Source organism: Macrobrachium rosenbergii, chromosome 12 (assembly GCF_040412425.1).
Source record: "Macrobrachium rosenbergii isolate ZJJX-2024 chromosome 12, ASM4041242v1, whole genome shotgun sequence".
Taxonomy (NCBI): Eukaryota; Metazoa; Arthropoda; class Malacostraca; order Decapoda; family Palaemonidae; genus Macrobrachium; species Macrobrachium rosenbergii.
In genome coordinates this window covers 2,805,501-2,823,000 of record NC_089752.1, presented here as the reverse complement: position 1 = coordinate 2,823,000, position 17,500 = coordinate 2,805,501, and the positions used below count along the sequence as shown (strand labels likewise).

The 17,500-nt window shown below is 36.6% G+C and overlaps 1 protein-coding gene across 1 annotated transcript in view; it reads right to left on the bottom strand.

The window, feature by feature from the left end:
• The window catches only part of LOC136844304 (uncharacterized), a 37,558-nt gene that overhangs the window by 9,949 nt on the left and 10,109 nt on the right, over nucleotides 1–17,500 (bottom strand). The window contains exons 2-6 of the mRNA XM_067113278.1: nucleotides 8,873–9,021; nucleotides 6,165–6,318; nucleotides 5,348–5,419; nucleotides 3,458–3,618; nucleotides 894–997 (exon numbers count right to left, since the gene is read on the bottom strand). Coding sequence (XP_066969379.1) covers nucleotides 894–997; nucleotides 3,458–3,618; nucleotides 5,348–5,419; nucleotides 6,165–6,318; nucleotides 8,873–9,021 — 640 coding nt within the window. The remainder of the gene's footprint in view (nucleotides 1–893; nucleotides 998–3,457; nucleotides 3,619–5,347; nucleotides 5,420–6,164; nucleotides 6,319–8,872; nucleotides 9,022–17,500) is intronic.

Below are 17,500 nucleotides of genomic sequence, written 5' to 3'. Positions count from 1 at the left end.
AGCATATGACCCTTGAACTTCCAAGGGAAAGAACATGGATGAAAGGGAAGCGGGAGACCACGAGAGCACTAGTTACATGTAGTGAAAAGGTTCTACGCCAGAAGTTTCCCTATATCGATACAGGTGAGTGGCACAGTGTGTGTGTGTGTGTGTATGAGTTAGCTGCTGATGCACTGAGTTTTCTGTACAGGGGTAACTTCCCTTATTTGGTAGCTGAGGAATGAATGCAGCAGTACCTTTAGAATATATATATATATATATATATATATATATATATATATATATATATATATATATATATATATATAATGTATGTATAAATGAATAACGAAAATATGGAACGTGATGAATATATAAACAAAGACGAAATCCACGAAGGAAAGGGAAACACTGGAGTGCTGAGGCCCTCGATTGGAGCCCTTTACTTAGCAGACTGTCTGCTAAGTAAAGGATGCCAGTATGTAAGTATGTGTGTGTGTGTGTGTATATATATATATATATATATATATATATATATATATATATATATATATATATTATATATATATATATAATATATATATAATTATATATATTTATATATATATATATATATATATATATATATATATATATATATATATATATTTATTTATATATGAGGGAGAGAGACAATTTTATATAGACAAAAATATGTATTGGAAATAATCAGTACCACTAAGCTTACGCTTCAGTCAAAAAGAATATTAAGAAAAAAAAAAAAAGGGGAACTTTGCATCCTATAGAACAAAACACAAAACGCAACGGGAAGAACAAAAGTGTCATACGCTGAAAAGTGGAAATAAAATGAATGAAAACAGCTTACAAGAAGAAATGAAAACAGGAAAACGGGGGGGGGGGGGGGGGCGTCGTACCTTAAGGGGTTCTTGGTGACGGCGTCGCTGAAAGCTTTGTCCTCTACCTCCTTCATCTCTCCGCCGCTGTCGCTCTTCGAGGTCGTCATGACGATGCTTTTCACCTCGAGGAAAGAAGAGAGAAAGAGAAAATCAGCAACAATCTTAATGAACACCTGCACGTGTAGAATTTAGGACAGAGGCCAAGCACTGGGACCTATGAAATCATTCAGCGCTGAAACGAAAATTGAGAGTAAAAGGTTTGAAAGGTGTAACAGGAGGAAAACCTCAAAGCAGTTGCACTATGAAACAATTGTTAGGAGAGGGTGGAAAGTAAGATGGAAGAAAGAGAATATGAAAGGAGAGGCAGTAAAAGGAATGACAGGGGTTGCAGCAGCTAGGGGCCGAAGGGACGCTGCAAAGAACCTTAAGTAATGCCTACAATGAACCGCATGAGGTGCACTAACAGCACCACGCCCCTACGGTGTTTATGTAAGTCTCGATTAAAAAAAATAAGTGAGGTAATCGTTTAAATATGTTCACAAATAGGTGATGCAAATACATATATTAAGTTGGGTAAGTGTTACTTCAAGCTAGCATGCTTTAGTGAAACTCGGGAAAATGTTACTTTAAATTTAAATTTTTCCTCGAAAATAGTGGATGATTTTGGGATAATTTTAAGGACTGCATCACCTATCTGTAAATATATTTTACCAGTTACATCACCTATTTGTAAATATATTTTAACAATTACTGTACATCACCTTGCAGTACATTCACCTGTTTGTAAATATATTTTAACAATTACTGTACATCACCTGTTTGTAAATATATTTTAACAGTTAAATATATTTTAACAATTACTGTACATCACCTGTTTGTAAATATATTTTAACAGTTACATCACCTACTTGTAAATATATTTTAACAATTACTGTACATCACCTGTTTGTGAATATATTTTAACAGTTACATCACCTATTTGTAAATATATTTTAACAATTACTGTCCATCACCTGTTTGTGAATATATTTTAAGTTACATCACCTATTTGTAAGTATATTTTAACAATTACTGTACATCACCTATTTGTAAATATTTCCACTCTGTGTAACCACAAGCAAACGTAAAAACAAATCGATTTGTATAAAATACCCAGTAACGTGCAGAGATAAATCAATGAGCAGGTGTTCGGGACTAGGAAAGGCCACTTTTATATATATATATATATATATATATATATATATATATATATATATATATATATATATATATATATATATATATATAAGGGCCAGGCTGAGGCTCAAGTACACATCTGAAAGAGGAAGCAGTAGGGGAGAGCATCCTCAACATCTACAGTTTATTTTCAATGCCGACGTTTCATGACAATTCAAGTCGCATTTTCAGGCTATAAATATAATATAATTTGCAGACATCAATAACAAATTAATGCAATGGCAACAGCTCTTTATGTAGTAAAATATTTAAACCAAACACCTCATTCAAGACAAGTCAATAATAAGTAAAAGGAGTTCACTAAAATCTTAAAACAACCTACCTATATGAAAGAAAAGCAAGACTAACATAAATAAATAAAAACAGGTGAGGGAAAACCAGTTGCCCAAAACTAGGCTATAAACAATTTCACTGAGGACGATTGAGTATTTAACGACGAAGTACAGCCTTCTTGAGTAATTATGGATTCTAGGATGGTTAAGTCGTTGTTGTTCTGCACTTGGCCTAAGATGGAAAATCCTTGCTGTCAATATAAGTTTTACATAATAGGCCAAGTGCAGAACAACAACGACTTAACCATCCTAGAATCCATAATTATCAAGAAGGCTGTACCGTCGTTAAATACTCAATCGTCCTCAGTGAAATTGTTTATAGCCTAGTTTGGGCAACTGGTTTTCCCTCACTCTGTTTTTTTATTTATGTTAGTCTTGTTCTTTTCTTTCACATAGGTAGGTTGTTTTAAGATTTTAGTGAACCTTTTACTTATTATTGACTTGTCTTGGAATGAGGTGTTTTGTTTTTTAAATATTTTTACTACATAAAAGCTGCTTGCCATTGCATTAATTTGTTATTGATGTTCGCAAATTATATTATATTTATAGCTCCTGAAAATGCTCGACTTTCTGGAATTTTCGTCGCGAAACGTCAGCATTGAAAATAAACTGTAGATGTTGAGGATGCCTTTCCCTACTGCTTCCTTCTTCTGTAATGTGTATATGTATATATATATATATATATATATATATATATATATATATATATATATATATATATATATATATATATATATATATATATATATATATTCTTTATTTATTTATTATTTATGAGTCATTTTTTCCTTTGGATTCGTGGAATCCACTCGCAAAGGGTCGTCCCGAAGAGTGAGGAGAAAGTCTGTATATTATTTTGAATTTTGAGAAAAGGGCACTTGTGGGACGGGGGGGCAAATGGGCAGGTGTTTGGGCACCCACAGCAGCAACCCCTCTCCCAACCCCGCCTCTGCGCGTGCCTGTTCAAAATCCCTACTGACCTGCGAAGCGAAATCTCAGAGAGACCCAACTTACCAGAAGCTCCATCTCGCAGGCAGTGATCGCGTTCAGTTCCAGTTTGGCCTCGATGGTGAGGGTCGTGTTGCTTGGAGACGAACCGGCAACTCTGGTCACGCTCGTTGTCGTGTAGTCGTACTTGTACTTTTTGCCGTCCAGGTAGCGCATTTTTCTACCAGCTAGGAAGAGAAATAGAAGAATAGAATATAGAATTTAGAACGGATATAGAGTTTAAGCTTAAGGCCAAGCACTGGGACCTAAGAATGAGGTCATTCAGCGCTGAAAGGAAAACTGAGAGAGGTTTGAAAGGTGTAACAGGACGAACAGAAAAGTTTGAAAGGTGTAACAGGAGGGATAGGAAGGTATGAAAGGTGTAACAGGAGGAACAGAAAGGTCGGAAAGGGGTAACAGGAGGAATAGAAAGGTCTGAAAGGTGTAAAAGGAGGAACAGAAAGGTCTGAAAGGTGTAACAGGAGGGATAGGAAGGTATGAAAGGTGTAACAGGAGGAACAGAAAGGTCTGAAAGGTGTAACAGGAGGAATAGAAAGGTTTGAAAGGTGTAACAGGAGGAACAGAAAGGTCTGAAAGGTGTAACAGGAGGAATAGAAAGGTCTGAAAGGTGTAACAGGAGGAATAGAAAGATCTGAAAGGTGTAACAGGAGGAACAGAAAGGTCTGAAAGGTGTAACAGGAGGAACAGAAAGGTTTGAAAGGTGTAACAGGAGGAATAGAAAGGTCTGAAAGGTGTAACAGGAGGAATAGAAAGGTTTGAAAGGTGTAACAGGAAAAACAGAAAGGTCTGAAAGGTGTAACAGGAAGAATAGAAAGGTTTGAAAGGTGTAACAGGAGAAACAGAAAGGTTTGAAAAGTGTAACAGGAGGAACAGAAAGGTTTGAAAGCTGTAACAGTAAGAATAGAAAGGTTTGAAAGGTGTAACAGGAGGAACAGAAAGGTTTGAAAGGTGTAACAGGTGGAACAGAAAGGTTTGAAAGGTGTAACAGGAGGAATAGAAAGGTTTGAAAGGTGTAACAGGAGGAACTCCTCGCAGCTGCACTATGAATCACACGTCAGAGAGGGTGGAAAGCCAGATGTTAAATAGAGAATATCAACGTAGGTACAGTAAAAGGAACGAAAGAAGTTGCAGTTGGGACTGATGGGACGCTGCGAAGACCCGTAAGTAATGCCTACAGTACACCACGCGAGGTGCACTGTCGGCACTGTCCCCCTACGGAGAATTCCCAAGAAGGGGATACATACGAAATAAAATATCTATGGCTAGATTATGAAAATACAGGTATGCGACCAGGCAGGGAAATATAAGGAAATGAATAATGAATGCAAAGAAAAAAAAAAAATTACAGCTACAGGCAGACGGATAGCAGAGCGGTCAAAGTCGACTGTTTACAGCTGTATCTAAACCAGTGGTTCTCAAACTGGGGGGTAATTACCCCCGTGGGGATAATGAATCCATTTCTGGGGGGTAACGAGGCACTTTCTAAATTTTAATTTCTATTAATTAGCAGAGAAATAATGCTTTAATTCCAGTTTGTAATAAAAGGAACAATGCTTTAATTCTAATTTCTTGTCAAAGGAATAATGTCTGCTATCTACATTCTTTATTTCTTAAGACTTGAGTAAAAGCAAAATTAATTTCCTACGTATAAAATGCATTAGAAATTAAACATTCCAATATTTTTCTTTCCTTTACATTATAACTTCACATAACTGAAGAGGAATGAGGTAGGGGCAATGGAGATCTATCACACCACTTCCGGGGCTAACGACACCAAAAATTTGAGAACCACGGGTCTCAACCAAATTTACGAGATGTTACCCCTTGAACTGGGCAAGAACCTCCCTATGAGAAATGGCATATAAGTCTGCAGTAGTATTCAGACTGTTCACTGACCTCGACATTTTTTGATGGAACATTTTTCATTCCTCTCCTTTGGAGGTTCCTCACTTGGAGAGGAGCTGCTGCCTGTGAAAGTGAAAGAGAAAAGATATATATATATATAAGATATATATATATATATATATATATATATATATATATATATATATATATATATATATATATATATATATATATATATATATATAAGAGCAGATGAAAGGACAAAATCATATGATATTAGTTACTGCATTATCATTCTCAAAGCTAGTTTTTCATTAACTTCATGTTTGTGGCTTTTCCATTCCAAATAAAAGAGCCCATTAGATTGACCTATGAATTAATGATGGATGATATAGCATAAAATCAACATCTAAAGAAAATAAAGCATTCAGTTGCCAAAAACGTATCGTTTATTCCTTTTCTCTTTCGTTTCATTCTTTTCTTCTTTCTTCTTCTTTTCTTCTTCTTCTTCTTCTTCTTCTTTCTTCTTCTTCTTCTTCTTCTTCTTCTTATTATTATTATTATTATTATTATATGCTATTATTATTATTATTATTATTATTATTATTATTATTATTATTCAGTAGATGAAACCTATTCATTTGGAACAAGCCCACCAAAGGGGCCACTGACTTGAAATTCAAGCTTCCAATAAATATGGTGTTCCATTAGGAAGAGGTATGAAGAAGCACAGGGAAATAAAGAAAGAAGAGTCCCACTTATCAAAAAAGAAACAAAATAAATTAATAAACAGATAAATAGATAAAAAAAAAGGATTAACTAACGCTAAAAAGTCCTTGAGTGGAATAACTTCAAACAGAATTTTCACCTGGGGTGTCGATCTCTCCTGACAATGGGGGAGAATCCTCTTCTCCCTCAGGAACAGGAGGAGGAGGGACTTCTTCCTCTTCATCTTCCTCTTCTTCCTCCTCCTCTTCAACTGCCGGCGGGACGGGGGGTGGGTTTAGTACCTCGTCAGGAGCCTGTAGGGGAGAAAGAATCGTTAACTGTGACATAATGAAAAGTTGCTCCGGCACTACAGTACTTGAAAGTAATGTCGACGGTTGCCTAAACACAGTCTAGACGGACTGAACTGAACGGAATATTGAATCTAGGACAAAGATGAAGCGCTGGGACATGAGGTTATTCAGCGCTGGGAAGGAAACTGAGAGTAGGTAGGTTTGAAAGGTGTAACAGGAGGAAAACCTCAAAGCAGTTGCACTATGAATCAATTGTTAGGAGAGGGTGGAAAGTAAGACCAAAGAAAGAGAATACGAAAGGAGGTACAGTGAAAGGAACGAAAGGGGTTGCAGCTAGGTGTCGAAGGCACGCTGCAAAGAGCCTCAAGTAATGCCTACAGTGCACCGCATGAGGTGCACTGACGGCACTATCGCGCCGCGGGGAGAATTCATATGGCTTGTCATCTTTTAATAAGACAGCTTTAGTAGTCTAACTTCATATCCTCCTCAATCATCTTAAAATATTTATGCAAATCTGTTTCATTTCCTCTCTTTCAGCTTAATGATTTGTCCTTTGTCCCTCATTGTTCACTTCTTAGAAAGTTCCATGGAGCTATTTCACTGGCCTTTAACATCCGGGAAATTCCCCACTGAAGAAGCGAAACAATACTCTTCTTCCCCTCACCCGCTTCACTTCTTCTTCGGTTCCTCATCAAACATCCAGTCACGGTCTATATACCAGACCGTGCCGCTCAAAATGGAAACATTTGCAAAATTTTCGGAAGATATGCCACCATCTGAACACAAAACATGTACTCCGTTACTGCAGTTTCAGAAGGATTCTTCAAACTCCACGAGTATTTAGGGGTCCCATTTGGCATCTGCAAAATCAGTAGTAAGCAAAGGGAAAACTGCAGTATCTGCAAAATCAGTAGTAAGGCAAGGGAAAACTGCAGTATCTGCAAAATCAGTAAGGCAAGGGAAAACTGCAGTGTCTGCAAAATCAGTAGTAAGGCAAAGGAAAACTGCAGCATCTGCAAAAATCAGTAGTAAGGCAAGGAAAACTGCAGTATCTGGTAAAATCAGTAGTAAGGCAAGCGGGAAACTGCAGTATCTGAAAATCAAAGGCAAGAAAAGGTATCTACAAAATCAGTAGTGGGAAAACTGCAGCAAAATCTAAGGCAAGGAAAACTGGTATCTGCAAAATCAGTAGTAAGGCAAGGGAAAACTGCATCTGCAAATCAGCAGTAGTGCAAGGCAAAATCGGCTGGAAAACTGCAGTATCTGCAAATCAGTAGTAAAAACTCATCTGCAAAATCAGTAGTAAGGCAAGGGAAAAAATCTGCAAAATCAGAAACAAGGGAAAACTGCAGTATCTGCAAAATCAGTAGTAAGGCAAGGGAAAACTGCAGTGTCTGCAAATCAGGGAAAAAAGTAAAACTGCAGTAAGCAAGGGAAAACTGCAGCATCTGCAAAATCAGTAGGCAAGGGGCAGGTCTGCAAAACTAGCAAGGCAAGGGAAAACTGCAGTGTCTGCAAAATCAGTAGTAAGGCAAGGGAAAAGTGCAGTATCTGCAAAATCAGTAGTAAGGCAAGGGAAAACTGCAGTATCTGCAAAATCAGTAGTAAGGCAAGGGAAAACTGCAGTGTCTACAATTTTTCCCAGTTTTGTATTTTTGCAGATAATGCAGTCTTCCATTTTAGGGCAGCGTGGGCACAGCAGGCTAATGTCCTGTAGTATGATCGTAAGGTGATGATCTGAATCTTCGCAAGACCTCTTCATTTCCTGTTTTATTCGTCTTTGAAGCTCAAATTCGGAGTCACTTGAACCTGACTTGGCAGACAAACTTTTTACCTCATTCCACTGCATCTAAGACTAGTTTCCCTTCCGACTTCTTCTTCCGGTCCTCTTTCTACCGTCCCAGTAGTTTCTCTTCTTTCAAACATCACTTCTGATACTGAGAGAATATTTGAATGGTAATTCCTTTGCAAGTCAAGTCTATTGCTTCTAAGACTCTGTTTCCATCTTGTTCTCGGTCTCCCGTCGCATTCAGTTCCGTTTGAGAAAAATGTACTCAAGCCTAACGGCTTTTCAGGTTCATTAAAACGGGTACTGTTAAGGTCACAAAATTCAAAGCTGCTCTCAGACTGCTGACGTTTCAGTTCTTTTCCTTTTCCCGTTACGAAAACATTATGTTAATCTATCTGAGGCCTTGGTTTCTCTGCTTCGGCTTTTGTCAATAGACACACACACACACACACACACATTATTATTGATATATATATATTATATATATATATATATATATATATATATATATATATATATATATATATAATCCATCCATATCCAAATGATAAAGAACGTGAAGACTGCTTAAAACTATTCTGACAGCCAAGGAATAGCCAAGGAAACTACACCTTTTCTTAGACCTATTCAAAGAAATTATTGGATGAAATGGAATTCAATCAAATTATTAAACGAAAACAGAAAGTTCGTACTTCAGACTCAAGAAGGCGCTCGTGCCTTGTTCGTAAAGGTCCCCCCCCCTCCCCAGACCCAACAACCAATACTCACGGAACAGTCTAGAATTGGTTTTTCATCCGATCCGTCGTCACACCGGGAAAAGTCATCGCAGGCCCAGTCTTTGCTTATGCAGGTTCCGTCATTGCATCTGAATTCTGCGCTGGTACAAACGGCGCCTTCCACATCCGCTATCAGCACACCTTTAGGATAAACAGAGATGAGATAAGTTCAAACCAAGTCTGTTTTAAGTTTAAGCAAATAAAAATATCGGAAAGTTATATAATTTCGTCTTTCACTACACTTTAAAAAAATTAATTACATCATGTACCCTATAGCACTATAAGCACACCTGTTGGACAAACAGAGATGAGATAAGGTCAAACCAAGACTGTTTTAAGTTTAAGCGAATACAAACGTGAAAGTTATATAATTTCGTCTTTCACTACACCTTTTAAATAAAAAAAAAATAATGCACTATAAACACACCTCTTGGGCAAACAGTGATTAGGTCAAACCAAGTCTATTTTAAGCACACCTTTTAAGCAAATACAAATATATGAAAGTTATATAATTTCGTCTTTCGCTACAACTTTTGAATAAAAAAATAATTTACACCATGCACTCTATAAAACGAAATAGAACGTAGAATTTAGGCCAAATGCCAAGCGTTGGGACCTATGAGGTCATTCAGCGCTGAAATGGAAATTAACAGCAAGAAGGTTTAAAAGGTGTAACAGGAGGAAAACCTCAAAGCAGTTGCACTATGAATCAATTGTTGGGAGATGATGGAAAGTAAGATGGAAGAAAGAGAATATGAACAGCGATACAGTAAAAGGAATGAATGGGGTTGAAGCTAGGGACCGAAGGGACGCTGCAAAGAACCTTAAGTAATGCGTACAGTGCACCGCATGAGGCGCACTGACGGCACTAACCCCACGGGGAAGTCTGTTTCAAGCACACCTTTTAAGCAAATGCAAATATATGAAAGATATGTAATTTCTTCCTTCACAACACCTTTTAAATAAAATTAAAAAAATAATTACACCATATCCACTATAAGCAAATATGTTTAAATAAAAAAATATATAGAAAGTTTGAACCCCGCCTGGTAACGACAAACCTTTTGAGACAGGTAACAATGAGGTAACAGCCACTGCCTACCAGCATAATTATTTATATTAAAAAAAAGAAACCCCTTTGACATCAGTATATGTTTATAAACTGATGAAAATAGGAAATAATATCTAGCAAAAATTAAGCACTTTTCAAACAGATGAAAATCGTTAATAATGACACTATGTCAGCTACCAGCACACCTTTTAAACAGTTAAAAATATGAAATAATAGCACTGTCAGCTAACAGCACACCTTTTAAACGGTTAAAAATCGGAAATAATAGCACTGTCAACTAACACCACACCTTTCAAAACAGTTAAAAATAGGAAATAATAGCACTGTCAGCTAACAGCACACCTTTTTAAAGTTATAAATAGGAAATAATAGCACTATCAGCTAACAGGAGACCTTTTAAACCGATAAAAATCGGAAATACTAGCACTGTCAGCTAACAGCACACCTTTTAAACAGTTATAAATAGGAAATGATAGCACTATCAGCTAACAGCACACCTTTCAAAACAGTTAAAAATACAGTAGGAAATACTAGCACTGTCAACTAACAGCACACCTTTTAAACAGTTAAACATGGGAAATAATAGCACTTTCAGCTATCAGGACACCTTTTAAGCAGATGAAAATAGGATATACCCTGTAATAGCACTATGTCAGCTAACAGAACAACTTTTAAACAAATGAAACCATATGTGATATCAGCACACAGTTTATTCAGATTTGGAAAATAACTTACACAACTTACGCCATCAGCATATCTTTTAAATAAATTAAAATAGAAAACTATATATATGCACACACACATATATATATGCATATAACATACGTTTATATACTGTATGAATTTTTTACAGCATCTGTAAGCACTGTATTTTCTGGAGTTTATATTGTTTTAGCTTGCAAGTTGCGCACTGTGTAAAAAATTATTAAAAAGTGGAAAAAATGGAAAAAATTTAAAATATGTTGGGTCAGAGATCTTTTGTTACTACACTAGCAGTCCATTTACTATACTATCTCTTTGTCGGGTGAGTCGGTAGAGCTGCGACCGTTGATGTGGGTTGAGTTCATCACGGCCGGCTGATGAAGAGCTAGAGGAATTTATTTCTTCAGATAGAAATTCATTTCGCTATAATGGTTTGGATTCCACAATGTTGCAGGTCCCGTTGCTAGTAATCAATTGGTTCTTAGCCACGTAAATAAGTCTAATCCTTCAGGCTAGCCCTAGGAGAGCTGTTAATCAGCCAGTTGTCTGGGCAAAACTAAGGTATACTCATCTAACTTAACTATACTATCAATGTGATATATCTATTTTCCACACAGGAAACACTTCTGTACTTTCTGTATGCAGGCTATACCTAAAAATATGTAATAATACTGAGGTGGCTTTTATGACCATAGGTTACAAAAAGGGGAAAATTTTAAATTCCTTTTCTATTTTGCCAATGTTTCTCACATACTTCATAGTATGATCATTCAAAGCGAGGAATGATACACAGAGGTGACTTCTTTAACACTGGTCAAAAAAATGTGGTCTGCTTCCTTCTGCTATTTACCTCTATTTGGCAATATCTTTGACAGGATAGAACACACTATACATTGGTCTGTGATCTTTGTTCCCAAACTGTGCTGGAAAATACCTCTCAGTTGGCCTTGCTGTCTTAAGTTTTGAAAATCGATCACATCTTTGATATTTCTTCCCTTTTACCCTTCTCAGAGAGAGTAAATTACTTTCTCCCTGAATTTTTGTTTATCTAACTTGCTACCAGATTCTGAATGCTTTAACACATATATCCATCAAGCAATATCACTTCCATTATGAACTGATATCTATTCACTGCAAATACTGCTCTGAAACCTAGTGTGTCCAATATGCATATGAGGCTATTTTCACTGGAAAAACATTCAATGTTAAGTATGTGAACTAACCCCACTGCAATTTCAACTGTAACAAAAATTTTATAAACAAGAAAGTTAAATATGTCCACTGATGATGCCATGATTTTTTAGGTAAAGGCTGCTTGCTAGCTATCATTAAATAGAAATATCTGCAACAAGATCATATAAAGTATTTTCTCATTTAGCAATGAATTAAAATGGAGGCGTTTTAAATCAGATTATCTTGTGAAAGTCAGTATAATCTATGTATCATCTTTCCCCTAAGTCAGGGTCTTCTATATGTCAACAGTCTGAATCAGAAAGTAACGATCAAAAGCCTTAAACATAAATAAATAAATAAATAATAATAATAATAATAATAATAATAATAATAATAATAAAAGACCTGGTGGTACATGAAAGGTTAAGTTCGAATTAAGAGGATAATTAACGTACGCAGTCAGACGACAAATGTAAACAAATACTTGTCCTGGGTAAGCGAATCACCTTTTCCGAGTTTTAAACTAATCCACATAAATATTAATTTGTATGACAGAATATGAATATCGTAATCATCATATAACATAATTACGTATCATGATTTCAGCGTCACATATCATAAAACTATGAAACCCACTGTTAGTAGGCTACACAGCTGCTCACAAAATGTAAACAAGCCTTCATTCTAAGTAACGATGCTGCCTTGTCGAGAACCACGTTAATCCTACAAAAATATTGCTTCTTGTGGCAAATAACGTACACCATGCCATCATAGAAACATGATCATATATCATGAATCAAAATTATATCTCAAAAAATACCGAAACATACCCAATTCTGTCCGTGAAGTGATATCTTTTCAGGTTAGTACTTGGTCCAGCATTTCATAAAAGTGTCAACAGATGACAGCAGTAGACGATCAAATACGTCGTCTGCATGGCGTTTTTTACATCGATTTTCACTAAACGCGAAGTTTCTATGACATTTAAGATATGCTGTGATGAAAATCTGGAATCAGAGCTTCCTAAACAAGCATTGTTTACGGTCCATTTACAATTATGTTTATTCTCCGATGAATGATATGCTGATGCACCTAAGTCACGAGTTATGTGCTTATGTCATCGCCAAGGTTGATATAAGGACCGTGTTCATCGCAATAATTGATTTCATATCGTAAGCTACAGTGCACATAGTTTTGAAATGAGCACTGCCATCAGTCAAGTGCGTTTGTGTATGCTTGCGTGTCAACTTTGTACCGTCAGCAGGGCTCTGACAGTCACGAAATTTTAAACAAAATTCTTTACTTTGTCGTAGTTTATTCATTAGAAATAGTAGTGGAAGTGGCGATATGCAAGATTTAAGTGAAAAAAATTCGATCACTTATTAAACTGTTAACTTTAGAAATGAGGTATTCATCGAGTCATTTACCCTAAGCACCCCTACCAGGCGTGTACAATACACTATAGGCCATCATGCGTAATTCACTTGGTTTGCTTAATGCCATTACGTTGAAAATAAAGTACAAAACATTTTCCAGTCCTCCTTACAGTTTACTTCTGGTAACGAAGTGCAAATACTTATACCAATATGGATTTATCTTCTTTTGATCTGATGAGAGCAGTAACAATAGTCTTTATGCACAATTTATAATAATATTAACTCAAGATTTAGAGGTTTTTAGCTAAAGAAGAAGCTAAAGAAAATGTGATGAAATACAACACTCAATTTCTGGGGGGATTTTGATAAAGAAAAAGTCAAAACCCCTTCTGTCATAGACAAATTTAGTATTTTACCTATAAGCTTTGTTTTCGGTTTTCACTGTGACAGTTGTTTATCCAATATGTTTATTATTATTATTAGCTGTTGTTGTTGATATAAGCTTATCCTTTCTGGCTAGGCACATATGTAAACCACGTGATCGTCGCTGTGGCTTCGATTGATTACCTAAACAAAAGAAGGTAGTACCGTACTGATGGTTTTAATTTGACTGTTTGTGATTTCTTATAATTACATGCCTTGCATTTAGCTCTTTATCGTTAACTGATCGATTCACATTCAGATCAGCAGAATAAGTCGTATATTTACTTTAGACAGCCCTCGTGCAAATTACCATTAATAACACGTTATTCGAAACCTACATTTGGGATGAGATCAAAATATCACACGTTGTTTTCTGGTGTAAAGACAATATCTGCATTACTGTTGTAGTACTATACGTACATAATAATACGTGAGCACGCTTCTTGAATTCCTGTATCCCTTCGTAAAAAGCCCAAAATGGAAAACTAGTCTACCCATTTGTTCTTTAGTCTTTCAGAACCTGCACTCCTAACCCTCCTCACAACTCACCCCCAGCCATCAACTGAACTCAGGATAGATAAATTACGAAAATCGTTCTGGTTATCAGTGCAAGATGGCCCTTGGAAGGGTTGGTGCAGCTGCACTGAAGTGCCCTCAGTTGGAAGTCATGTGTATGAAAGAATTCTGAATTACTGCGCTTGTTTACAATATGCGTCTTATCGTGTGTCGTTTCATTTCACCGTGACGGCATCGACAGAAATGGTTATCGCAAGGAAGTCTTTTGATGGACATGAATACGCTATCAAATACTTTCTCTCTCTCTCTCTCTCTCTCTCTCTCTCTCTCTCTCATATTATCATTCTTTGAAGGAAATCGTGAACTACAGACGGAGATAAGGTTTGAAGGAAAAGGGATAATTCGCCTTCAGTAAAAAGTCCAGAACACCTTTTAATGGAGAGAGAGAGAGAGAGAGAGAGCACTGTTTGAAGACGGCTATAAATAATACTAAATGGTATTTCTCCTATGGTTCAAAAGACCTAAATGCATGAAAATAAATCACCATGCGTTCTGTGAATCGCTTAGCGCTCATGTATAGCAATTGCGGTAAGGACAGTTATAAAGTGAAGTCTAGACGCTATTGTGGCCGCGTTACCAAAGAGGCAGCAAAGAATTTTATGAACATAAGCATACATGAGGCAAGCACACGTAATTACACATGCACTTGCTACTGCCAACAAGGAAAACAAGGACCAGGGGGCAAACCACCCTAAGGATATCGATGTATAGCACTAAAATATTATTTTAGTTTTCTACATTTGAGAAAGAAAGATATGCCCCTCATGTAGAAGTCAGGAGATCTGTTTCTCTGCGTAAGCGCCCAGAATTTTGGAAACAGTAGCATAACAAAAAGTAGTTACGACCTGCTTCAGAAGCAAGAACCCGCGCTTCCTTAGTATAGCCTGCTAAATCTAGAACGGACGGACGACCAGATGGTAAAGAAAAGGATGCTGAAGAAGCTAAAAAGTTAAATTGCTGAACTGCAGTGGTTCCCGGTTCCCGTTTCCTAACCTAAGCGGTCACTCCACAAACACAGTTGCGGGCACACTATTCGCGTGAGGTGCCGAGCTTTATTCCCTTGTTTTTTACAATTTTAATCGTCTTTAGCTTTACTTTACTTTATAATACTTCAAAATATTTACTTTAATTCCTGTCCATTACCCTTTTCAGCACAATAACCCCGGAAAAACGATGGACTCGGTCTAACAAGAGAACTGTTCCTCTTCTTAAGAAAGACAACGCGAATGGGACGTTTTAGAACCAATGTCACACAGAAACCCTTTCAATAAAGCTCGTCCCAAAAGACAACGAGGCAATCCCAGTCGAAATCTGATGCCTGTGAATGGAAAGGAAATTAAATTACTTCATTGAACTCATCGAAAAGAAGAGATTGTGCTATAAAACACAGAATGTCTGTTTGCAGACTGGTCACAGCTGAATTACCATGACAATATACAGATTCGTAATTTCATTAATATTATTATTATTTTTATTATTCAGGTGGAACAAGACCACTAGTCCATAAACTTGCTGAGCAAGCCTGTACTTCATTATTATTATTATCACTATCATTATTGCAAACTATTACAGTTAATATTATTGTAATTGTAATTTCTTCTCTTATTAGCCTTCTATTTGCTTATCATCATTAAAAACAACGTATACAAAATATTAAAACAGCTTAATTTGTAACCCAAGTATCTTACAGACAATTAAGCACTTCTTTCCCACTCGCAGTTCATGAGAAATAAAGACAGGGTTTGCCAGCCACTATTTACGAGCTGCTCTTACGAGAAAGAGTTAAAACAAGACTATAAAAGCGCGCGCGCGCGCGTGTGTGTGTGTGTGTGTGTGTGTGTAGGGGAGCATACGTACACACACATGCTCCCCTACTCACACACTACACACGAGTAGGCACATTATCTGCATTACTCAAAGTCGTTACAATTTCAGCATCCAAGAAATACAAGATGGACATAGTTGGCAATAAAAGGAAAAGACTGGACCCAACTACCATCAAATCTTTCACGTTTTATTGTTTGCATGAGGAAGAAAGGGCTTGACTGCTAACAAGCGAGGACTGGAAAGTATAATTCGTTTCCAAACAGAGGAGAAACCGAACGCGGCAACTGAACGAACATGTGTGGTGGTAAACGTCCTATACGAACACCTTCATGATAAGAGGTAACGGAGTGACGCATCCCGCTGCTCGCTGCCTAAGATCTAACTAACAAAGTATGATGACCACCCAAACGAACCCCAGCGCAGATAAATCAGCGCCTGCATGCACCTATTTCCGAACAAGTCGCGATGACTCACGAAGCAGTGAAGAGTTTCACGAATCCCTCGGTATAATGTCTACAAGTTATCCTGTCTACTCAAAGAGACAGAGAGAGAAAGAGAAACTCTGAGTCCAGTGATCGCAGAATGTACTTGACCATTAGCTTGTGACTCTAGTTGTACCAACAAAAGAGTCCAAGTGTACCCGTGTGTAAGTTCTTCCCCCCTTAAGCCACTGCTCTATGCACAGTTACTGATGATAATACTGCTTCCTCCTTCCCCGGGCATCAGCCTACGAGCAGAGGCGCGCCAAGTCTTGGTTTCTGGTTGGAAAGGTGCAGAATGAATGTCGTGGTTCAGTTTAAATTCTTCGTTAGACGTCGTCAGCTATTCAAGACTCCTTGTAAAATGAAATTCTCGTGAGCTGGATTTTTCGAAATTGTGTGTAGAAGTCTTTATATGATATATATATATATATATATATATATATATATATATATATATATATATATATATATATATATATATATGTATATATAGAGAGATAGATAGAGATAGATAGCTAGATAGTATGTATATATATATATATATATATATATATATATATATATATATATATATATATATATATGTGTGTGTGTGTGTGTGTGTGTATACACATGTATGTGTTCACATTTCACAATATTTTTTTTCACGAAAAACAGTTATTAATAGTCAAGGCTTTTTCATCATTTTCCATTTATCCATTATATATATATATATTTATATATATATGTTATATATATTTTCTTTCCTTCTGATTTTCCAATTATTTAAACCCCGAGGTGGCTAATAAATCCATTCAATTCCTTAGAACGTCAGAAATCTGGTTCACAAGTACTAAGAGTTTTCATATCTATACGTGTACGGAAAAGTACGTTATTAATCTAATTTTTTTTTTTTGACTGGTTCATAACGCAAGTCAGTGAACCACATGACTAGACATATAACCCCACTCTCTCTCTCTCTCTCTCTCTCTCTCTCTCTCTCTCTCTCT